Source organism: Dermacentor silvarum, chromosome 1, assembly GCF_013339745.2.
Source record: "Dermacentor silvarum isolate Dsil-2018 chromosome 1, BIME_Dsil_1.4, whole genome shotgun sequence".
Taxonomy (NCBI): Eukaryota; Metazoa; Arthropoda; class Arachnida; order Ixodida; family Ixodidae; genus Dermacentor; species Dermacentor silvarum.
The window spans coordinates 230,247,077-230,272,137 of NC_051154.1; the positions used below are offsets into that span (position 1 = coordinate 230,247,077).

Sequence of the window (25,061 nt, forward strand, 5' to 3'; positions counted from 1 at the left end):
GTACTCGGGTCTGCGCACAAACTACTGGCGGTCCCTCCAAGCGAAAGTCACGGGACCCGCAGTGCCACGCCCCCGCTGTACCTACTAGCAATTGTAAAATCGCGGCCGGGCCTTAGGGGTGGCCTATTTAGTGACGTAAGCGGCGAAGCGAACCGGTTCGCATTCGGAACCGTTATAAGATTCCGCCCCTGGTTTGCAGTCTTGCGCCAGAATCACTGGTTGGTAGGGGTCACCAAGAACGAACTAATAAATTGTGAAATAGAAACAAAATTTACGTTTGTGGTTTAGTACAGCAAAAATATTTGAAAACAATATTTACTCGTGTGACAATATTATGATTACAAATTTTCGAAAAGTTTTTTTCCCATAGGTTTCTTAGTTTCAGTGTCTGCTCCCCCCTCACCTAGTCGCGTTTCAATCGTGCACCACTAACTGATATCTCTGGCGATAGATTTTGGCACGCTTTTTGTTCCAAGCTTCGCAACCTATTTAGATGGACCTTGTATATTGCTCAAAGGAAACGCGCTGTTGTGGCACCATGGTCATACGGTCGTCATTGAGCCGCACCTACCTCAAGCTACCGCGATTCACAACACGCTGCTAGCATCCAGTAGCACTCTGCGCCGGCAGGAACGTCACTAGGGTTTATGAAAGAAGCGATTCGCGTTTCTACCCATGCGCCGCACCCGTTTAACTGACGCATAGGCCATTTTAGTTTCGCTCCATATCGGAAACGCCGAGCTGCACGGTAATGGGGTAAACCACGGCCGCTCATTGAAGCTCGAGCGGCCGTGGGTAAACGCAGGCGGACCGGGCGTTGGGGCGGAGGCGTAAACGTGAGCGGCCTGTATGGTGCTGCCACCTAGTGGCGCAGAGCTCAAACAGACCAAAAACAGCTAATATTGCAGTAACCAAGTGTGTTCCACTTCGCCACTCGTGTAAATTTTCGGCAGTGGCGTAATCGTGTTGCTACTGAAAATTTGCACCCACAGCGAAGTAGAACACACTTGGTTACTGCAATATTATAGCTGTTTTTGATCTCTGTGCCACCAGGTGGCAGCACCATAAGGCCGACCACGTTTACGCCTCCACCCCAACGCCCAGTCCGCCTGGGTTAACTCGATTACCGGACAAGCTAAACCTCGAATTTGGCTCCACAGCGAGATCAGACAAAAACAGCTATAATGTTGCAGTAACCAAGTGTATTCTACTTCGGTGCTGGTGTAAATTTTCGCCAGTGGCGTAATCGTGTTGCTGCCGAAAATTTACACCAGCAGCGATGTAGAATACACTTGGTATTCCACAATACACTTGAATACACATGGAAGTAGAATACATTCTCTATTATAAACCAGCGAGAATGAAAATCACCGGCGCGCAAACTGCCGCTCGCATACGCCTTAAACAAGTGCTGCAAATACAATTGCAGCATTGTGATAAGTAGACTGTATTGTAAGAATTTAGCGCATATCAATTCGTCCATCGGCTCCCACCAAAAGAGCGGACCCCGCCCCACAGCCTGCGGCAGCGCGTACGGCAGTGGGACATAGCGTCGAGTTGAGACTCACCGTAAGGTACGCACAGGCTCCAAGTGCTCACGCCGACTAAGCTGGAGATCGCATGCACGGCATATGCGGTAGTCGCGGTCTGCAAGCAACTGCAGCGCTCCCGGGATGTGCGGCACTGCTCTGCACGCTGGCCAGATTTGTCGAAGGAGACCGCATTGCAGCACTGCCCGAATAAGAGCCCGTACCTACGCCCTGCAGTCGATAGTGCCGCGTGCATTAGTCTGCACCGAGCGAGACATCGCCTGCATGCCTTCAACGCCTCGCAAGGGACGCCCAGGAGAGCGCGAAGGCCGGCGCCTGCCGTTTCTCTGGTGACCGCGCGGCGTAACATGAACCCGGCGGAGGAGATCGCGCACCGCGAGTACACGATCCGCGTAGCGCCGGCGATCGCGGTACGAGAGCACATGCCAAATAAGGCCACGACGGTGCTCCGCAGCGAGGAATGGAATTCGCTACCTCGGGAACACAATCTGGCGATTCAGTCCCCTAAGGATTCCAAATCTAAAGTGACCAAACTGCGCATTCCTGGCGCATTTATTTTTAAGCACATTTAATCCCTCCCCTCTCCTTCCCCACAACTCACCACTATCGTGAACGTCGTACAAGGCTGCAAATAATAAACAATTCTCACAATACAGTTTGCACCTGAAGAACCCCGAGTTGCGAACAAAGCAAAAGAACACTGTGATTGAACCAGCTTTTTTATTGTTATATCGTTACATAAAACGGTACTACCGGTACATCACAGTTCAGACTTTTCACTTGTCCAAAATGACAATCGTCCAGTAAACAATGTACTCAGAATAAATGTTGCACTGAGCACCACTCTCCGTGCTCTTGCACAGAGACGAGCGAAACTTGCTGTAATCATGTGACAGCAGGACAAAGCAATAACATTCCACGCACGTACATAAAAACAGCGAATCTCTGGTAAACTTCAGTTGCGCCACTGCGAGAAAGCTGGTGCCGCACTTGGTTGACTGCTGTGAATGGGGGAGGAATGAGAAAGAAAGAAAAAAATTATTTCAGATACAAAAGCTCTGTGCTACTAAGGGAACAGTGAAAACAACATTAGCAGCCACTGACAAAACAGGACTGAAGTATACTTACGTTGGAATTTCACCTATAAAGTTAGAATCGTCAATATATTACCAGGTAATAGATAACAAACAGCATAATCTACTCTTAAATTTTCTGTGCATGCGACAGCATATAATAGTCGACTCTCAATTTAACGAAATCACACATGCAGCCAAGAACTTTGCTAGACCAAACATTTTGTCAAATCGAGGTTTTCATGTTTTACCAGTGCAAATTTTATACATATCCACAAAAGAACTCTTGCCTGGCACATGGAAACGAAATGAAAAGAAAAAAATGTCGCAGTTACGCCCGAAAGGCGAAGCATCAATTGCGATAGCAAATTAGTAGAGAGCTATTCGGAGTAGGGATAGTAGTTTTATCGGCTGCATAACGCATTCACTTACTTGGCTTGGACACATTCGCTAACTAACGGAATTAACAAGCGTGGTGTCAGCGCACAAGCAAACATGAATAGATCACAATGAATGACCGCAGACGACTGTCAAAACGCTGGCAGCAAGCGCAGCCGCCGCAGCGAGAAAAGGCTCGTGTGGTCTATCGCTTCAACAGAAACTGAGCGGCGAATGCACAGCACATACAAAGGTCAGAGCCGTGTGGAGATAACAGACGGTGCGGGCGACCGCCACAGTCGCGGGCAAAGTACGAGCGCAGTTGTTGGCAGAGTAGAAGCTGCGCCTCCCCCCTCCCTCCCGCGCTGCCTTCCCGATTTCTTGCTTTCGCGTGGGAGATTGAGTGGCAAGTTCCCCTTGCGCCCGATGCAAGATACGCCTTTGGTGCCGAAGCACAACGTCGCCCCGCCTCCCTCCCTCCCTCCCTCCCTCCCTCCCTCCCACGGCCTTTCGCGCGACAGTCGCGTTTGCTTTCCGCCGTGCGTTCGCTCTCCGATAGCGCGCGTCCGCCGTGCGCTTTCGCTCGCGCTTACGGCGCGCGGCGACGATTTTATCGCCCTTGGACTCTGTACGGAACCTCACGGCGGCGGCAAAAATCCAGTTGAAGTGTCCATATAATTGATATCGCAATAATATAAGAATAAAAAAAGCAAGAATGAAGCGTCCAGACCCATTCTGCGGAGCCACTTGAGCTCAAGGTCGGCACTGCGCGAATGTGAGGCGTTGGGCTTGTGTTTCGGCAAGATATTTTTAGTCGCGAAGGCCACCGTATGACACGACACAAGCCACCAAGTCTCTATGCCTCCCCCTCTCTCACACACATACGCACACATAAATAAATTTAAAAAAACACCGCATATCCACGAAGTGAATGATGATGAATGGGCGCAGCACCGGGGGATCATTCGGGCAAAACGCCGGAAGCGTTCTGCGGAAGCTGGCTTCCGGAACCGGAAGCCGGAGCTTGGCGTACATATACTACACAATTATATATATATATATATATATATATATATATATATATGCATATAGATACATACATAGCGGCCTCCATGCCAACCAGAGCTACGAACTACGAGGGACAAGGCTCAGCGGCCTAAGCTGCTTCGCCCCTAAAAACAGGCGGCCATGACTCTGGCCACGCGCTCCGAACAACGACCTCGATCGCGCCCCAGCGGGAACTGCACGCAACTTTTTCCGCCAAACACGTGGAAAGTACACATGCATTTCTTCGCGAGTGGTTCCCTTCCGGTTTGTTTTCTGACGATATGTCGCACCGTTCCGGCTGTAGTCGAAACATGCAGCGACCGTTTGACAATCTTTTGGCGTTTCGGCAGTGTACAGCGAAAATCGGCGCTGTTTCATTACCGCAGTGCCTGTTGCCGCGTGGAACCGAACCCTTGCTAGTTTTGTGCATTGCGTCGGCTACAAAGCTCACGCCGTCAGTGCCGGGTCGCTTGCTGTACCGTACAAGTGAGTTTCCCGTGGAGTATTCATACACACTCCACTCCTGACCGCGTGCACAGATACGGCGAGGATCTTGTTGAACCAATGCGGCAATGGCGAACAGCTTTCGTTACTGCAAGCAACGCGCACTCCGCATCTTCGCGAGGTTTTACTGCATATACAACACATCGAACTGCAACCAGCAGCGAAAATATTCTTCGACGTCCACCACCTAACAAGGCCGACGTCTCGTCTAGGCACTCCAGTTTGGATCTCGTCTGCGCTAAAGAAGAAAGCAAAAAAAAAAAAAAAAAATCTAAGGACTTTAGTCTGCGCTACTGGTACTGTAATGGCGTGTCAAGCTGCAAGTTGTAACGCGGCCTTTATTTCCCGCTAAAACTAGCGTAACCGAGAAATTTTCGCGGCCGGTCGGCCGTTTTGGCGCAGCGTGGCGCAATTTCAACGTATTCGCGACTCCAGCAATTCATGCGACACCGAGCGGCGAGCGCCGGAAACCTCACACGGAGGTCGGAGCGTAGGAGCAGACGCTCCATCTGTAGCCTTCGTACTGCGATCGGGTGCGCTTCTAGTACGATACGATGGAGCCACCACCTACGAAACTCCGCACGGCCGTGGAATTATGCTGCGTTTAGCAGTTTTGCACCGAAGAGCCACATGGATTGCGAATCTTATCATAAGCTGTGACAACGGCAATAGTTGTGTTCTCAACATCTGGCTCGAGAAAGTTTTTTTTTTTCTTTCAGGCGAGGGTCGGTTTGTTGTTTGTGTGAAGAGAATGCGATCCTGTTGCTGGTACTACGTTTGCAGTAAAGCGCTACAGCGAACTTCAGAAAGTTTGCGTTGAGGTTGTTACTGCCATCGTGATAACGTTCAGCGTATGCGTGCTGCAACATGCAGTTTCACGTGATAGCCGGCGTGGTAATGCAGTTTATGATGAGAATGTCGCCGCGGTACTCAAGCTTTCCTTGATTAAAGCTGTTATATCGGATACATGCGGCGCACAACGTGGAACTACCGCGTATGGCACATCAGCGAAAATCGGTACATCGGAGTTACAGGTACTCCCAGGTAACGTCAGTAAATCGCGCTATGTTAGCCCATGTACGGTGCAAAATAACTATGGGGTGGCATAGTGGTTTGCCTTCCTTGCGACCTGGACACGCTATCCGTGTAACTAGTGCAAATTAGTAGGCACTTATCTGAAAGTGCGTAATTATCACAGCAATTGTATCCCTTATCAGTGTATGAAGGAAATTGGCAGTTCAGAGGCGAACAGTTTTGGTCACCTTAAGTGCAGGATACGTCAATTATAGAATAACATGGGAAATTAATTAGATTCATAATGCCGTAGCTTAGCTAACATTATTTTACACAGAAACATTTGTTTTATTTCATTAGTTTACACAGCAGCCACAAGCGACATGCTCGTAGACAGCGGGGAGTAATCAGTCATGGTCAGGCCACGCAGCACAAGCCATACCTGTACATGGAGTGCAAATGTGTTTTTATTGTAGCAAGCAGATCTTTCGGTTTCTTATTTATCGTTTTGTTCTCTACGAGAGAAACAATGCGCCAACTACTGCAATAACCACAGCTAAGCGAAGCAGCAGTCACGTTGCGTAAATCTTGAATGTAAAATAGATAACAGGAACGCAAAAGTAGCAGGAAAGGTTCGCCACAGATTCGTAGTGCATGCTCGCAAGAAAGTGCAAAGCTTGATTTTAGGTTCGCTTGCTCTCTGGACTGAAAAGAGCGTGCAGAGTTTGTGCCTTCGCCGAATGAACAATGAGAAAGTGCATGTGCGCTGGCTGCGCATTTATCCGCATGTACAGCGGCAACAGCTGATCGAGCAAGTCTGTGCGCTGCTGCGGGCCACGTCAAACGTGCCAAACTGAGCAGGTTGTAAGATTTCAGCAATCCTGGCGAGGCCAGCGTGACGTATCCAACTTCGCCGGCCGCTGTCTCGCACGCTCGAAACGCCGGACTATCTATCCGCGCCTTCACAGTGAATCAAAGCAGCAGAAACATGCTTGTACTTTTCCGGCAATCCGGCAGTGCACGAGTACTCCGGTTCCACGACCAATGGGTTCAAGAATACATCGGTGATTTTCATCAGAATCTCGTGCGGGTCCGCTGTCACCCCAGATGTTTGCACACACTGTGCGACCACTTCAGCCTCATTACCCACTGTGCCTCTCTCAGATTGGCTAAAATGATTCGGTCGGCGTAAGCTACTCGCTTTCCTTCCACAAAACAGTGCAAACCGGCATCACACTGCACGAAAATCACCAAACTACAGTGTACTGTACAATCGGCGTCAAATGAAAGCCGAACAGCGGAGCGCGTGCCACAAGCATTAGAAACAGCATAGTGCGCGCCGTCCAGTCATCAGCGCAGACAGGCCCACACATCCGGTTTGGTAGTACAGCGCCACCCCACTGAAGTGCGATTTTTTTTTTGCCCGTGTTCCCGCTCGGATTTTTGAAAGGAAGAAAAAAAAAAAAAGAAAACAGAAGCGAAAATTCAGCAACACTCAGAAGCTCAGGTTTCGCTTCTGTTTTCTTCTTCCTTTCAAAAATCCGAGTGGGAACGCAGGCAAAAAAAAAAAAAAAATCGCACTTCAGTGGGGTGGCGCTGTGCTACCAAACCGGATGTGTGGGCCTGTCTGCGGCGCGCACTCCGCTGTTCGGCTTTCATTTGACGCCGATTGTACATCAAACACGGCGGTTGCGGCGACGCGGGGACCTTGTGTAGCCGCCATGTTGCACAGTGTAGCCAGACGCGGCCAGTTTTCGCAGCGCCCCCTGCAGTTTATTTGAGTTGCGAATATCGCGGTTTTGGCACAGCTCAGTGCAAAAATATGAAATTGTATCAAAATGGCGCAAGTGGCGCAGCTGTTGCACCCGTGACACGCACGCATGCGCACCCACACACACACACAGAAGTCCAGATTATCATGTAAGCACTCTCTCAACGGTTTGGAAAGCGAGCCATTCACTTACCCTCGTGCGATTGGTAAAAATCGAGACTTTCGTGAGCATAAGTGCGATTGTGACCAATCACGCGAGGGCAAGTGAAAGGTCCATTTTCCGAATCAATACAAGATTGCCATACAGGCGATCTTGTATTGATTCACAGTATTCACATTTAATAAGGACCGAAGATGCATGCCAAAAGTTGCTGCGTCAAAAAAGGAGTGCAGGCGCTTGTTCCCAGTGCCATAAGTTAGGCCCGTATTTACGGTGTATATTTATGGTGATTGCAATTATAGGGACACTCCAGGTGAATTTTCGGTCGTCGCCTTCACGTCAATGTTCCGCTGCTGTCTTGATCGGCTTGACGGGATTTTCTCTTTAGTTAAAAGAGAAAAGGTCCGCACAAAACCTAGGTTGTCTTAAATGCCGTTATAAGTTATTTCTCTATGTCCTCCAGAACTTTTGCATTGACACTTTATCAATTAAGCAAATTAATAAAAGTTAGCCAATTAAACTTCAATTATTCGTGCACAGTGAACAAAAAAATAAAACTACACTCATCAAACAGTAAAGCACTAATATTTATCTGAAGAAAAGAAATAAAAAAATATTCACTGGCTTTCCGCTTTGTATCCCCGCCTAATATGGTAGATATATACAGCCACTGTCCAAATTTTTTGCACAATCTTGATTATTCAGACTTATTCGTGGCATGAACAAAGGTCCCATAGAGTCAATGTATAATGGCAACATATCTTTAGATGCCGAACTATGGTTTATTGAATTTTGCGGTTTCAATCTGCACAAGTTGCGTCATGAACATCATTGCAGCAAACTCAGTTTCTGTCATTTGCGTTTTCACCAACTTTTTACAACCGCCATTTCACCGCTAAGGTGGACTAAAACCGAAACGTTAAATCCCTGGCTTGCATTCCGCGAGCGCAAGTCTGATTATGTGTGGGCATGGTCGAGCAGAAAAGGGAGTAGCCGAAATCCAAATTTGAGTGACGATTATGGTTGCCATTGGAGATTTCTGGTAAAAAATTTCACAAAGGCAATCGGGTTGTTTTTGCGATGCTGCACCGTCGTCCTGGCGACCGGACATTGTGCACATTACTCGCACAGATTTACTGAAAAGACACACAAGCCTGTGCTAACACATACAAGCATAACTAAACTGATGAGCTACACGCTGAAAAGACCGTATGACTTAATCACTCAGCTGACAGCGCGGTATTTCTTCTATGCTGCCCCATAAAAAGTGCGCCAGTTCAAGTAATATTTAGCTAGTACGCATGGTCCACATACGTGAAAGACTTATAAACATTCGTAGTGCACTGAATAGCACAAAAGAATTTTCACTTTCCTGCGGTAAAATTACAATGAGCCACCAAACACCTACACACTATACTCAAAAGACGCAGACGCTGGAACGGATTGCTTAGGCTTTGATTATAAAGCTAAACGCTAGCCAACACATGGCTATGGCTGGCTGTGTGGTTGCCACTGAACATGCACATTCAGATAAATTTAGCGCCTTCATTCGAAATTTGTTTTGACACAAGATGGTGCGATTGACCCAGCACTTCCACCCGTGTCAAGTTATCCGAAAGTTCGAATTGACAAACGCCGACAAACTGAACAAATTTAAACCTTTTTATTGTTAGAAGTAGTCTGTACATAGTGTCTCTGCTTCTTGCTCCTGAAGCGCAAATCGACAAGCATACGGCGAAGGGTGTTGAGAGGTTGCTGTGACACGACATGGAACAAGTAGGAACAGTTGGCTTCACTGGCGGTAGGAGGGTTGGCCACTAAAAAATAAAAATAAAGCAGCTTTACGCTTAGGGAAGCAATAGTGCCGTCCTATGATTAACAAATTTTTTTTCAAGCTTGCTGTGCGCACGAAGGGTCGCAGGTGGAGTAGAATTACCCGAAGCGGCATGCTTTCACGTTCGAACTCAAAGAGTGTTCCTTCCAGAGCAATACATGGTTTCTTGCTGGGATGTCTTGGTGCATTTGAATTAAGCAAAAAGTCAAATTAACTGTATATCCTCCTGAAACCCAAGTACATCTATGGGACATAATTGCTCATCAAGGTGGTTTTTATTGTCCACTGTTATGTTACGAACGTGAAAAACAATTTTAAAAAATTTAAATACCACGGTCAGATGCCAAAGCTGTGTCTCGATCTCCATCACCTCCTCATGTTTGCTATGATACATACTGCATTGCATTGCCTAAATGCAAATATGAAGATGGAACTACGTGTAGTACATTGCCATGTTGCTGCCACGCGCAGTATTTTCACGTTACCTCAGTGATTTAGAAACACACCTCAAGGTTGCTTTTGGCTGTCTGAGACAACAAAGAAGTCTAGATCAATTCAGTGTCCAATTTCTCGAAAGCGGACAAAAATATCAGTAAACCACTTCTTTACAGTTACACATGCACCGTACTTCATACCCAGAATGAATATTTTGAGTAATCACTCCCGAGGGAATTAAAACAAAAACAAAACGAAGTTGAGAGCAATGTACAAGGGGTCTAAGAGGATATGGTTTCTCGCCAGCATGTCTCAGTGCGTTCAAATTAAGCAAAAAGTGGGGAACTCAGGATTAATTTCGGCCACCTGGGGTTCTTTAACGTGCACCCAATGGACGGCACACGGGCATTTTTACATTTCACCCTCAACTAAATGCGGCCGCCGCGGCCTAGATTTGATCCCGCGAACTCGTGCTTAGCAGCGCAATGCCAAAGCCACTAAGCAACCACGGTGGATGTTCAAACATTCTTCAGATAATGTTCAATTGTAAGAAATTTCACTTCTTTCACATTTTGCGAGGATGACGTTTCCCAGCGTCTTATATGAGTGACACATGGACGAGCGGCCCTGCGTTCTCGTATTTTTCTAGATATTAAATTGCCGCTCGCACTCTGCATTGATCTGTGGTATCAACAAAATACCAAACGTCACTTCGGCTGAGCACTGCATTAAAAATACTTGACACTTTTTTCGGTAGCGCTTCTTGCTTTTAACGCCATGACTGACCGTAGGCCTACGCAATGCCAGAGCTGCTGACGCCGAGGAGAATGATGGGGAGTCTAGTGTTGATAGTTGTGGAATGCGGCATTCGCTCGCTAGCTTAATGAGGCTAGGGCCACTAGGGCACCCGAAAACCACGTCAGCGTAAGGAGCAGCTCCGCAGCTAACGAAATAGCGCATGTATAGGGCTTCTCTACTACTTTCTTAACAAGGTTTGCGCGATAAACTTATAACTAGATTGGATTGGGTTGGATTCTATTTGCCAATGTGGCCTGACAAAGCAATGGACGTGGATAGAAACGGGACACAACTGCAACTTCGGGGAGATTTTCCTGTCAACCGTACAACCGGAAGAAATGATCCAAATGTGTGAGTCTCCCGGGTAATCCGGGAGAATTGGCAGGTCATTCAAACAAATGTAGAACACAATTAAAAACTGACACGTCAGTACTCCTTCAAAACCAATTGCTCAGAATATAAAATTGCTTCAGCAGCTATAGAATATTGGCCTGAACAGGATAAATAGAGTAAGACCACCAATTTATATGCCTCCCTTGCACATTTCACTTCAGCCATCTGAGCAGCCTCCTTTTCCGCTGCTTTCCCCGAGGACACATCACAATGAGGATCCTTTCATATTACCACTCTTTTAAATGAACATGTGAAACTCACCTCTGATTTCCAAAGCCAGGAGAAGAACCTGTAAAATAGTGGTACACGAATGAGGTAAAAGAAAAAAGATCTGGTTACAGTGATATTGTGATTATAATAGTGCAAGTAGTCTGCCGTCTATAATTACATTTCTTGAATAGTGAATAGTTAATTTATGTAAGGGCAGACATAGGACACAAGCTATTTAGGTGTTTCCAGAAGACCTCTAGGGAGGCAATGTGCTCACTCCAGAGAGGTAATATATGAAAGTGAATAAACCTATAAAAGCTTTGCAACCCTGCTGTTCCACCAAACGACTGCCAACAGTTAAAAGACGTGCCCAGTATTCATCTTTACTAACATGCTGCATCATGAGGTTTTTACCAATTATTTGCCTACATGTGACATAGATCAAAATTTCAGTGACTGTGAAGTTAAATGTCCCAAAGCAACAAGTGGGATATGGGTAAGGTTGTTCATTTTCTGGTTTTACATTTTTTAATTAAAATTCCATGGGCAAAAAGCAGGTGTTATTTTTGAAGAGGAAAACTGGGAAAATATTGGAGTTTCTGATATTGCATGAATGATAAACACACACAACGGTCTTTTTGGACATAAACATATTTAAAAAATGAGAAATCATAAAAGAGAACATGTAATGACAGAGAGCTGCTTGAAAGTCATGTGGCAAACTCAGCTATGCAAATCCTCATTGGCAGGAATACTTTTAAAAGAAACAAAATAAACAAGACCAATTAACAGACGATTGGTGATCCCTGTCTTACTTTGTTCTCTACACTTTATTTAACAAATAAAAAAAAAGTATAATAGCACACGCAGAGATGCTTCACAAGAGAGAGATGCTTCACAAGAGGCGAGATGCATTTCTTTTTTTCTTACAAGCACTTGTTGACATATATTACCTGTAATATGCATAATGCATATTACATATATGCATTATGAACATTTCTATGTCCATCCTACACCTTGGCCATACCTGGCCCTTGCGCCACTAAACACCATACATCATCATCCTAGATCTGTCGAGCCTTCCGTCCGTCCTTGTCTGTTGTCATCCCATTTTACTGCTTCGCCACAAACGTTCTCGCAACAAAATTAATGGAACACCAACTAAGCCAATCTTCGAACATTTTTTGAACGTAACATAGTTGATTGAGCAAACATCCTCTCACCACCACAACTACCATGAGGGTGGCTTGTTGGGCTAGTTGGTACGTGGTTATAGTAGAACCCCGCTGATATGTTTTTCACGGGACCGTAAAAAAACAAAAAATCATGAGAGCCGGGAAACACAAGAGCCGAGAAATAGGAAAAATTGAGAAATGAGAGTAGTGTTGAACTGCACACAATATTATTTTCGTTCTTAGGTGTGAAAAAAAGTCGTAACTTCGCCCGAAAGCCGAAGCATTGATTGCGATAGCAAATTAGTAGACAGCTATACAATGTAACGATAGTAGTTTTATCGTCTGTATAAACTTGTAAACATTCGCTTATTAACTATATTAACAAGCACGGTGTCAGTGCCCACAGGCAAACATGAACGCATCACTCGATGAGCGCGGACACGTGCTGTCAAACGCTGGCATGAGGAAGCGCCGCTGCAGCAGCGAGCGAAGTGACCTTCGTGCTGTTGTCTATCGCTTCGATGCAAACTGAGCGCCAAGAACAGACAGCACGCACAAAGCTACGAGCTGCGACGCCCCTACACTGCCTAGACTCTGCCCTCAATCAACACAGATCGCTTTCAAGATACGGCTGGCGCATCCGCGCGCCGCCCCGCAGGCAGATGATGCTAGAGTACAACGCCGCTCGCTGTCCCTCCCTCCCCCCTCGCCGGTGCCTCGAGTGCAACGGAAGGCGCGCTCCCTCCCCGCTTCTTTCTTGCATGCGCAAGATTTAGACGCGGTCGTTGGCTCCCCTTGCAAGCTCTCACTCACACATAAAGTGTACGGCGCGCGGCGACGCCGTTATCGCCCTTGGACTTTATACGGAACATCTATGCCAAACTAATTTTTAGGGCCACAACGTGTCATAGACACCATCTTTAGATAGCAAATACGGATCTCAACGGCCATACTTTTGCTGGCGGAAACCAAAAATACGTCATAGGTGGCGCCCCAGCACTTTGGGCGGCCAATGCCATTGTAAAGCCACCAAGCCAAGCGACCCGAAAAGTCAAAATGGCCGGCGCGGGGTTTCAGTTCGCAACATATGATGCAGGAACGGTCCCACAGTTGCGATGCAGCAGCGGGGTTACCAATGCATTGGGTTCTATGACAGCTGTGCCGGGACCGGCCGAAAATGACGTAACAGCCGGGAAAACACAGCACCCGGGAACGTAACAGCGGGGTTCTACTGTACAAGGAGAATGTCAGCAAACTTGAAAATAGAAAAAGTAGAGAAGCAGACATAGACAAAGCGAGAAGGTGGCTGGAGAAGGTGGCTGGTCAACTAGTCAGTTGTTAGTCCAGCCACCTTCTTGTTGCTTTGTCTGTGTCTGCTTCTCGATTTTTTCTATTTTCAAGTTTGCTGGCATTCTCCTAGTATAATCACAACCAAAGTTCGAAATGCAGAGCAATGTCAGTGCTACATTTGCTTCTTAGCGTACTATTGCTACTTACACATATGCGACGCACGGAAAATGCGATGTAATGGGCAAGTGTCACATTCATGTAAATATGCCTACCAAGAAAGAAAAAATGTTTTTTTACTCAAGGTCAGCATGCGAATGTAACATAGTAAAACCTCGTTAATTCGAATTTCAAGGGACAGAAAGAAATGTCCGAATTAATCGAATGTCGAAATATCGAGGGTATCCAAAAAACAATAAGCAAATGCTTACTACGTCAACACTCCTTTATTTAGTGAATGAATGAGAAAATCCTGTTGCTATTTTACACAAAAGCAGGGCGGAAGGTAGAATTCTCGTCATCTCGCGAGTCATTGGCTCTTGCAGCGGCAATCGAGGCCTCGCAACATCCTTTGCAGCACGGCCGCAGCGCGCGCCTTCATTTGCGACACGCATTGCACTACTGCGTGCACATCCTGATTATGTTTTCACCACTGAGCTGATCACTAACAAGTCGTCTGTCCATTGCGATGTAGCCGGTGTTCTTCATCCTCGAAAGCTTTGCACCGAAACAAAACGAAACTGTTTGCCGCAACCCTGCGGCCGCTATCGACATGATTATGAGCGGCGACTGCGGAGCTGAAGGCATGCGGCCGACGCACGCACAGTCAGAATGAAACTACCGTTCGCTGCAACAACTGCGGACGAAACCGCGGTCACTATCCATGCAATCATGGATGGCAACTACGCAATTTTTTAGGCACGCGGCCGACGCGTGTACCGAATGAAAATGAAACTACTGTTTGCCGCAATCGTTGCGGAAGAAACTGCGGCCGCTATCGATGCGATCATGGATGGCGACTACGCAATTATGAAAGCCCATGGCCAACGTGGTGTTATGCGCGGCGGTAAACAAAAAATAAAAGCACAGATAGGCACGAAGCATCCCGGTGTTGCCGTCATTTACGTACGATTTCTGCTGACGAATATGGCAACACACGAAGCATCCTGGTGTTGCTGTCATTCACGTACGATTTCCGCTGACGAATATGGCAACGCAGACTCAGCCGCTCTGTTTCGGTTGGGCGCTAGCGCTGTTTTTGCTCTTTTGCGTCGCACATTTGCGGCGCTTCTCGCTCGCCGAGCTCCGAAAGTTGTCTGAATTAACCTGTGTGAGGCCAAATACGTCCAATTTAACGGTAGTTTGATTGCACTGAATAATGCATACACCGGCCGGGACCAGAGGACTAGTCCAAATTATTTGATTTTCCAAATTAATGAGGGTCGAATTAACGAGGTTCTACTGGTTTTACTGTCATCATCAGCCTCTACTTATGTCCACTGCAGGACGAAGGCCTCTCCCTGTGATCTCCAATTACCCCTGTGTTGCGCTAGCTGATTCGAACTTGCGCCTGCAAATTTCCTAACTTCATCGCCCCACCTAGTTTTCTGCTGTCTTCGACTGCGCTTCCCTTCTCTTGGCATTCATTCTGTAACTTTAATGGTCCACCGGTTATCCATCCTACGCATTACATGGCCTGCCCAGCTCCATTTCTTCTGCTTAATGTCAACTAGAATATCAGCTATCCCCGTTTGTTCTCTAATCCACACCGCTCTCTTCCCATCTCTTAACGTTAGGCCTAACATTTTTCGTTCCATCGCTCTTTTTGCGGTCCTTAACTTGTTCTCCAGCTTCTTTGTTAACCTCCAAGTTTCTGCTCCATATGTTAGCACAGGTAGGAACGTTCAAAATTTTATCCCGCATACATGAACCCAACTTTGCACATATTATTCGGGAAAAAAAGTGTTCATTATGCGAGTAAATATGGTATTCCACTTCTACATGCCAATGTGAATGCAGTGATAATATGTGAGAAAAAAAAATCTGAATTTAATACATAGGTGCCAGCATGCACTTTGCCCCTCGTAGAATGCCAGCAATCATTTCCAACTCAGTAAGGGCTCACATAGCAGTTCAAAACCATTTTTTTTTTCGTCTCATTCAAGTTGCAGCAACAGTACCAAAGTGCCTGAAATCCTCCCTGATGCATCAAAAGCCCTCGGTTGCGAGTGAAGCGGTGCGGAAAGGAAGCCGGGCACGACCACCACTGACCTTACGCTCTCTCTGTGCGAATGGGATGGCCAGAGCAAAACATGCCAGTGTGCGCAATCTTGAAGGCCATGGTAATACTAATATGATATACAGTGGAATCTTCTTGACACGATCTTCGTGGTAACCGGAAAATAAAACATCTCAAAATAGGCAGCAAGCATCATTTGTTGGTGATCAGGAACACAGGATGAGGAAGACGTTTGGCATGTGACTCGCTTTCTTTAGAAATCACGGTAAGAGGAGACAGACTGATCCAAGATCTCCGGCAGCAGTGGTGTGTCATACATGATGTAAAGCAAATGGGATGCACACCTATGGTTCAGATATGACAAGAGCTGTCTGCACACATTCGAAACAAAGCCAAGGGTGGCTTGGAATGAAGCCCACTTCTAGTTTTCTGCCCGGTGTCTCCCTCCTAATGCTGAAAAATGTTCCGAAAAATATTCTTTCTTTTCATCGATTATGCTTATTGGCGATGCGTTTTGTACATTTAGATATAAAATAAACTTTTTTGGGGGTATTTATATGCCTCATTATTAAAGGGATAAACCAGTGCTCAGACAATCGGCAAGCTCAGTGTTTCTTTTCATGAGACATACCATATCCAACAAATTCATGTTATGGATTAATTATCCAAGAATTAGGCTAGCCAATTATTCTCTATCTGCTGCCCAGCTAAGTCTTCATCACTAATTCTCATCTCCACACGTACAAACCCTGAAGAGTGCAGTCTAGGTGAAGCAGCAGAGGCAGAATAGCTCATTCAACTACAGTGTAGACCGCTTAGAACGTAAGTTGCCGGAGTTGCGAATATCCGCACTATACCCAAAAAAACTATTTTATTGCGATAATGGACACTCCAGGCGCATTTCTGCCGTTGCTGTCACCGTGCTCTAGGTTCCGTATTCACTTAATAAATAAATTAACCAGCACAGTGTCACGCAGGCACAAGCAAACATGAACACATCTCGTTCGTTGACCACAGAAACGAACTGTCAAAACGCTCAAGTGACGAACCGCGGCGAGCGAATTGACCTTCGTGCTATCATGCCTCTCGCTTCAACGCGACCTATAAGCGGCAAAAACATGGCGCGGCGGACTTTCCACGTCGCAGATTGCTTTCAAGATAGGGCCAAGGCCAGCGTATCGCCGAAGTAGATCGTCGCAGATTACATCCTGCTTCGGTCCACTGAAACCATTCCGCATTGCTATGCTGGCGAAAATCCTCTCCTTCTGTTTGTGCCAGTCCCGAACGCAAGTTTCGGATTCTCCGAACGCCCGTGATGCGGCACAATTTCCGTACGTCTCCGAACACATGATAACTTTCCTTTTAAATGCGGCATCACAATGAACTCGGTACTTCATGCTGATAGAGCAGATGCAGAGAACGTGAAAACAGACGGTAGACTATTGCCTAAGCACGTTTACTGCAGCACATGGAGGAAGCTACGGTAGCTAGGCTCGACGCGCGTGCGCGGCGGCGAAATGCAGATGGCTATATGGTAACGCAGATTTAGGGTCGTACTCGATTCTAATGGCAACACAATTTTTGAACTTGTTTTATCGGAAAAAAAGTTCGCGTTACATTTAAGTAAATACGGTATTTGTGGCTTGAGGGAAGCGTTTGGCGTCTCGGTTAACTGCCAAACTTCCAGGCAGCCACACTTTAACCGGTATTTCGTTTCCCGCAACTGCACTATAAGCGATACGTGTATACACAGAGTGCTATGGGAAAATTAACGAGAATGTGAAAAGACCGTATTATATCTGGTCCTGCACTATAAGCGGTTACGTTATAAGTGGTCTATACTGTATAAGCAAGCAAAATAATTTCATCTTTTATGAATATATCTGTTCCACAACAGCTGTAGGTCCATTTTCTGATGCCTCGTTACATGGCAAATCGCGCATAAGTAGCCAAGTGTGGTGTCCGAGACGGAAGTTTCATGCCTCACATCTCTGAGGTCACCTAATGTGTCGTCATTGATGGCAAGTGCATAGACACTTGTCGTAAATGAACCGGCTCATCTGCTTCTGCTGCCTCAGCAGCAGCGCACTCCTCAGAGAATGTCTCTATAGGAATGGAAATCATAACCTGGCCTCTGGTCCTTAAAAACCCTATTCACATTTATGTGCATCACTTATGTTGACCAGTGCCTTTTGTCGGCATCTGAAAGCCAGTATCTAATTTGGCCTTTATCCTGTGCATACACTGCTGAAGATCTTGACACAGTGACGAAATGAGAGCCAACACGTACTTAAATGGTATTCTTTTCGCTATAAAAAGGGTAACCGCTTATATATCTTAAAAATGTTTGTTTTCACAGAATTTCATCCACAGTGCTGCAAAGCAGCAATAGAATGGGTACTTTCACTTTTTAGAAAGCACAGGGTGTTACTGTTCTTTTTCTAATTTTTGAATTCATAATCACATGCTTGAAGTCATACTTCTTAGTGAGGTCATTTTAGGCTAAAACAGTACTTACTTATTCATTCAAAATTAACAGTGTTTGTAGAAATCCTTTTGAATGGACTACAGTCAATTCACAGCGACATTATATTGCTGCAAATGCCTCAGCTTCACAGCTATACAGGCCAATATTGAACAGTATACATAAGAACACTGACACAGTACTGATCCACACACAGCTACAACACCAAAGCATGAGGAAGGACAATAGTTTCATGAAATCTGTAGAGGCCTCACCTCCAAAGCCTGGGGAGCCAAATCCTCCTCCAAAGCCCACTGCTGGCTGCTGAGGGCTGGTCTGTGCAGCTAAGCCTCCGAAAGTTGGGCCTTCTACATTGCTGAACCTGTTTAACAAGGCGAGAAAAAATGGACACAAAGCATGAAACAGCCCTTTAAAACTGGCTGGTTTTATGAGCTGCATGACTTGACTCGGAGGAATCTGTACTGAAGCATAAAAATTTATATGATAGAGCTATTTTTCACTTATGTCTCAGGACTGTATTGAAGGGAGAGACAAAAAAATGAAGGCAATATGTGTAGCTGACACCTGGCACATTTTCACAAAAAAAGAGGAAGGAATGAGTTGGCAAGTTATGTACTAAAAGGCCCCTCGCCAGACCCCTTCAGAAATTTTGGTTATACACTAGGAATTATAAATGGTCTTCCAGGGGGCATTCTACCACAAGAATTTCAGGAAGGGTTCGTATGGGAGAAGCCAAAATAGAAGCAAATGAAATGGCACATGCAAGGAGATGAGTTATCCTCCCAAAACAAAACGCTTGCTTCCAGTGCCTGCAAGCGCCACTCCTCTACCACCTTCCAAAGGCCCACCTCCCTCTCTTGTCAAGACCGCTGCCCCTACGACTGACGCCTTTCCAGTAAATTTCAAGGAGTGGTTCTGTGCGCTTCTTTGTTACGCCGTTGCACGTCACATTACTCGCTTGATGCCCCAGTGGCTCCTTCGAGAAGAAGAGCATGTACGCATTTTGTTTAAACTTTCAGCTGTTTACTCAGCACATGTCGATATAAAAGTTGGTAGACACAATTGTTACCACGTGCTGTGTGCACCATAACTGTGTTTCCAATGGCCAAACCAGGTGAAAAATGAAGCCGAAAGTGTTTTGTAAAAAAAGTTATTACAGTAAATTATTTAGGCTGCTCTAAAGCTTGCCAGAATTTTTGTAAGGTTTTCAAGTCGCGGACTTGCATATAAAGCAAAAAATTAAAATTAAAAGATGTCTAGTCAGTACTCCTTACAGCAGCTTCTTACATCCTTGACCCCAAGATGAGCAGCCTGTGTTTATTTCATCCAGAAGCTGCAACCTGAAGTTAACTGTCTGTTCCCACGTGAAATAGGCATAGCAGTAAGGAAAGAGTTAAGTGCTCACAGCCTTGTATGTTGAAAGTAGAAAGTAGAAAGCAAAAATGGTTGCTCGCTATTGATGGTTTAAAACGCCACTTTCGAGACCTTCCGCACCACTCACGGACACACTGCACCATCGGACAAGGAGAACTATATTTTTGTTTTCTAAGCAGTTCGCTTTTATCCTGCCAGGCGGTCATTACTGAACACGCTCTGAAGTTTCGAAATCGTCAAAATAGAAAGCAAAAATGGCCGCCTCCGAAAGTGGCATGCGCGCTTCGAAAGATCGCCGATCTTGTGATGCCACTGCGTCTGCGGCTGATTTTATCGATGGATCGAGCAGCAGCGAGTCTGAGGATGCTGCTTTTTCGTTGAACTTTGACTCTGAGAGCCACGATGATGCAAAACCAGCCCGGAACGTCGGCGGCCGCAGCCCGGCACATCCACTAGTGCTTGGGGTTACATTTTTGTAGTGGAAAACCTGTTCAATGAAAAATTTTTATTTTGTTCAGAGATAGTGCCTATTAGACGGCAATACATTTTGCATATCTCATAAACGTGTCTTAACAAACTTTGTTCAATTTTATCCCACTCTTGATTCTGGCAATTTATATCTTTTTATAACATACATCTTGTTAATAAAACTTACGCGTGAAAAGAGCATTCATTCTGCTTTTTCTTTATGTATTACATAAGAAATGTCACAGTTTCGCCCTAAGGGCGAAGCAATGAATGCGATAGCAACACAGCAATGTCATACGAAGTAAGGTGAGCGGCTTTGGTAGCAATATGAATTGTAGTAAACATGAGCTGATTAAGTAAGCAGGTGTGCTGCGGCGTAAGTAGACCGACATGAAGAGAGACTCAATGACCACGAGAAGGCGCGTGTGAAACGGTGGTGTTGATGAGAAGCGCTTCCCGTGGGCAGCGCGTGCGAAGGGACACACCTGTAGCGCTGCACTGCCGATCCGGGCAGCATTGCATGTGTAGCGTGCGTTGGAAAATGTGGCCCGACTATTACTAACTGAATGAACAAGCGTGGTGTGAGTGCGCACAAACAAACACGAATAGATCACAATGAATGACTGCAGACAACGACTGTCAAAACGCTGGCAGCAAGCGTACGCCGCAGCGGGCGAAGGTACGTGCGGTCTATCGCTTCAACGGAAACTGAGCGGCGAATGCACGGCGCGTAAAGGTCAGAGCCGTGTGGAGATAAGAGACGGTGCCGGCGAGCGACGAGCGCGGTTGTTGGCAGAGCAAGTGCCAGCAGCTGCCGTTTTATACGTTGGGCAACTCGTCTGTATACCGTATTTACTCGAATCTAACGCAGACTTTTTTCCCTATAAAACAGGTGCAAAAATTGCGTGTGCGTTAGAATCGAGTACGACCCTAAATCTGCACTACATATAGCCATTGGCATTTCAAAATGGCAGCAGCTGCCGTTTTACACGTTGGGCAACTCGTCTGTATACCGTATTTACTCGAATCTAACGCACACTTTTTTCCCTATAAAACAGGTGCAAAAATTGCGTGCGTGTTAGAATCGAGTACGACCCTAAATCTGCACTACATATAGCCATTGGCATTTCAAAATGGCCGCTTCGAGCCTAGCTGCCGTAACTTTCACCGTGTGCTGCAGTACTTGTGCTTGGGCATTATTCTACCGCCTGTCTTCCCATTTTCTGCGCTTGCTCTATCAGCATGAACTGCCGAGTTCATCATGATGCCACATTTAAAAGGAAAGCGATCATGTGCGCGGAGACAGACGGAAATCTTTGTTTTTTCCAAATGAGAAAGTTGTATTTCTGTATGAAAGCATGAGGTGCGCGGTACTGTAACAGATCTTTTTTTTTCGGTCACGGAAAATGAGTGCGCATTACAATCGAGGGCGCGTTAGAATCCAGTAAATACGGTAGGTGGTAGCTCATCCGTAGTGGTGCCCGGAAGGAGTCTTTTTTCTTGTGTGCATGCCAGCGTGCAAGTACATACGGTGTCAGTGCAGTACCGGTGCGGGCCTTGTGCACGAGTACTTGACATGCACGCGACAAGCCTGCAAGCAATGAATCTTCCTTCAGCGTATGTTGTTGTAGGCGTTCATGGAACTGTCGTCGCCTCTGTCGTTGTTCTAGGAAGGATGTACCTTCATTTCTGTCATTTTGCAGGGGCCCAAAAATTGCTACGTCGCTGTAGCGGTTTAAGGTTAGTATCACTTCGCAACGGCGTGAGTCACTTCGTTCCCTGGTACTCCGCAGTGGCCGGGAACCCAGCATACCCAAGTTTCGACTGCGTGTACCGCGCGCAGCCTCCTGCTTGCCTCTATCTTCCTTGCGATGGGGTGAGTGTAGGGGGCTCGTAATACGCACACTGCCACCCGACTGTCCGTATATATTGTAATTTGTGACGTAGCTGGAGGTTCTTCGAGGGCTTCGTGCAGTGCGTCACAGACAGCTAGCAGTTTGACCGTGAGTACATCTGGTGGTTCTTGATTGCCAAACACATACTATCGGGCGCGCGTGATTCCAGTGTCGAGGCGATGTATTCCAACTGTGGCTCGCATACTGTCGGGCGTCATGCGGAAGGCAGCGTCCACGTAAAAGGGAGTGGCACAGGAGCTGGCTAGGCTCTCCATGTGCTGATTTGCATAGCACTTTCTGCACTCTGGGTGGCGGCGCGGCTCCATGCGCCCTGGCAAAGGTCGTGAGTCAACCAGTTGCGTACAGTCGAACCCACTTATAACAATATTCAAGTGCCACGAAAATTCCATTGTTATAGCCGATAAAAACTATAACCGGGTTGCATGAAAAAAACAACAAAATAAAGGAACGGTAGAGCTGTTGTGAGAAAACTACAACGGCGAGGAGGCCACTGCCCCTCCCCACCACCTTCCTCTATCCGGCTGCTGATTGTGTTGACTAACTGTCTAACTCTGCTTCCTGCGCACTCTGATCGCGTGTAACAAGTCGCGGCTGTTGGCGTTCAATGGCATTGCTATAGTAAAACCTCGTTAATTCGGATTTCACGGGACCGAAAAAATGTCCGATTTAAACAATAAACAAATGCTTTTTATGTCAATACGATTTTATTTACTCAATCAGCACAAAAGCAGTGCGGAAGCTGCAACTCTCGCCATCTCGTGACAGATTAGCGCTCGCAGCGGTGAAGGCCTCACGACTTCTGTCACAGCGCGGCAGCGGCGCGCGTCTTCATTTGAGACACGCTTTTCATTACAGCGCGCACATCCTGATTATTTTTTCGCCTGTGTCGCTGCCCATCACCATGTAGACGCTGCTTTTCCTCGACAGCTATGCAGTGAATAAAAACCAAACTATTGTTTGCCGCAACTTACTGAAGGCACGTGGCCGACACATGCACCGAGTCAAAACAGTGGTCGCTATCGACGCTATCATGGATGGAGACTACTCAGTTATGAAGGCACGTGGCCGACGCGCGTACCGAGTCAAAACGAAACTACTCTTTGCCTCAACCGCTGCGGACGAAATCGCGGCCACTATCGACGTGATCATGGATGGTGACTACACAGTCATGAGGGCACGCGGCCAACGCGGTGCTATGCGCGGTGAACACAAGAATAAAGCCTTTAAAGGCACAAATAGGGCACGAAGCGTTCCGGCGTTGCTTTTATTCCAGTACGATTTTCACTGATGACTATGGCGTTGCGAACGCCGTCGCTGTGTTTCGGTGTACGCCGTTTTGGCTCGATTGTGTCGCACATTTGCAGCGCTCATAGAGTTAAATATAACCTACTCAAGAGGAAAAGCTCCCCGTAGCGCCCATGTATTGAAATCGGGAACCGCAACAGTGCAGCTATGATGCTACTCTGTGCAGGCGCGCAGGCGCAGATGACGAGATGTGATTCAGGCGAGGCGCGCAATTAACGCGATCCCGAGTCTTCGTCGGTATGGTAGCGCCATCTAGTTACAGGGTTCGTACAGGTTTCCAAGGCAACAATTCAAGGACTTTCCAGGACCTGTCACAGGTTTTTCAAGGACTCAAAGCGGCATCTCCAACTGTAACATTTCCAAAAATAACTAGTTTTATTGCACTTACAATAAATAAATTTATATCACAATGATAATACAAATGTCTAGCCTTGATAACTTCTCAAGATCAGAACACAAAATGGAGGCCTACAACAGCGGCCGAGATTTCTCCAGTATAGGCTGGGTAAAGTTCACCAAAAATATTCAAAACATTCAGCATACGGTTATTGCACTAAAATAAAAAAGAAATAAATGTATATCCCCATGACGGTAATAATGTCTAGCCTTGATCACTTTGCAATTTACAACAATAACAAAAAAAGTTCGCGATATACAATGAATGCTCCCAACTGCTACTCTGACTTCTCCAGTATTAACTGGGCAAGTTTACCAAACATTTCCAAACCATTCAATGCAGTCTTGCTACACATCCATTATATTATAACAAATAGATGCATATTGCAATATTGTAAAACATGTCTTGATCATTTCTCAAGTCCGTAATATTAAAAGTTAACACAACGAACGCTCACAACAGCTGCTCAGGTTTCTGCAGTATCAGCTGGGTTGGTTCATGAAATATTTCCAAAACATTCAGCATACCGTATTTTCCAGTGTATAAGACGCCTTTTTTTCTGAATTTTTCGTCGGTGCATCTTGTAGAACGGTGCGACCTATGTACGTTTTTTTTTCGAAAAAGTGCCGTCAAAATCCGATCCGATGTTATGGCCACGTGAAGCGCGCTGGTCAACTTAATTGCTACGGGTTCTGTGCGCACTATCTAGGTGCCGGGTTCTCGTGAAAAAGTCCCCCGAGCGCCGTGTGAAAATGATGGAGCAGCAATGCAAACGGCGGTAGGCTGACCGCGAGTCGCTCTACCCCCAAGTCGCCCCATCTGCAGATAAGATACGGCGCACGCCGCTGCGGAAACTACGCAGTTGCTACGAAAGTACAGGCAGCCCCTCACCCCTTCCCTCCCGGGCTGCCTTCCCGCTTTCCTCCCTTGTGCGCGATTCAGCTCACCGTCACACGCTTTCACTCGCACATACAGCACATGGCGCGCGGGGACGATGTTATCGCACTTGGAATTTATACAGAACATCGTGGCAACCACGACGGCAGAAATGTGCCTGGAGTGGAAATATATGACACCCATACGCTTGCGTGTGACCCCCTTTCACAGAGTGAAACATCACTGTAACGTTTTTTAAATCACTTACTGAAAGAACAGGTGCGTCTTATACACCGGTGCAACTTTATACATTATTTTTCGGAAAACCTTCCGTTTTGAGGGGGTGCGTCTTATACAAAGGTGCAAATTATA

At 46.4% G+C, this 25,061-nt stretch overlaps 2 protein-coding genes across 6 annotated transcripts in view; both read right to left on the reverse strand.

The window, feature by feature from the left end:
• The window catches only part of LOC119436882 (uncharacterized), an 86,604-nt gene extending 84,807 nt beyond the window's left edge, over window positions 1-1,797 (reverse strand). The window contains exon 1 of the transcript XR_007464785.1: window positions 1,569-1,797. The gene's annotated coding sequence lies outside the window, so the exon portion shown is untranslated. The remainder of the gene's footprint in view (window positions 1-1,568) is intronic.
• Window positions 1,798-2,422: 625 nt separating this feature from the next.
• LOC119436883 (nuclear pore complex protein Nup214-like) overlaps window positions 2,423-25,061 on the reverse strand; it is a 253,473-nt gene continuing 230,834 nt past the window's right edge. For 4 of the 5 annotated variants that reach the window (XM_037703911.2, XM_049660065.1, XM_049660067.1 and 1 more), the window contains 3 exons: window positions 18,608-18,714; window positions 11,219-11,246; window positions 2,423-2,551 (listed from right to left, as the gene is read on the reverse strand). In XM_037703911.2, coding sequence (XP_037559839.1) covers window positions 2,506-2,551; window positions 11,219-11,246; window positions 18,608-18,714 — 181 coding nt within the window. In that variant the 3' untranslated portion in view covers window positions 2,423-2,505. Of the gene's footprint in view, window positions 2,552-9,159; window positions 9,315-11,218; window positions 11,247-18,607; window positions 18,715-25,061 lie in introns of those variants that run through there. The other variant, XM_049660066.1, reaches the window with a different exon arrangement.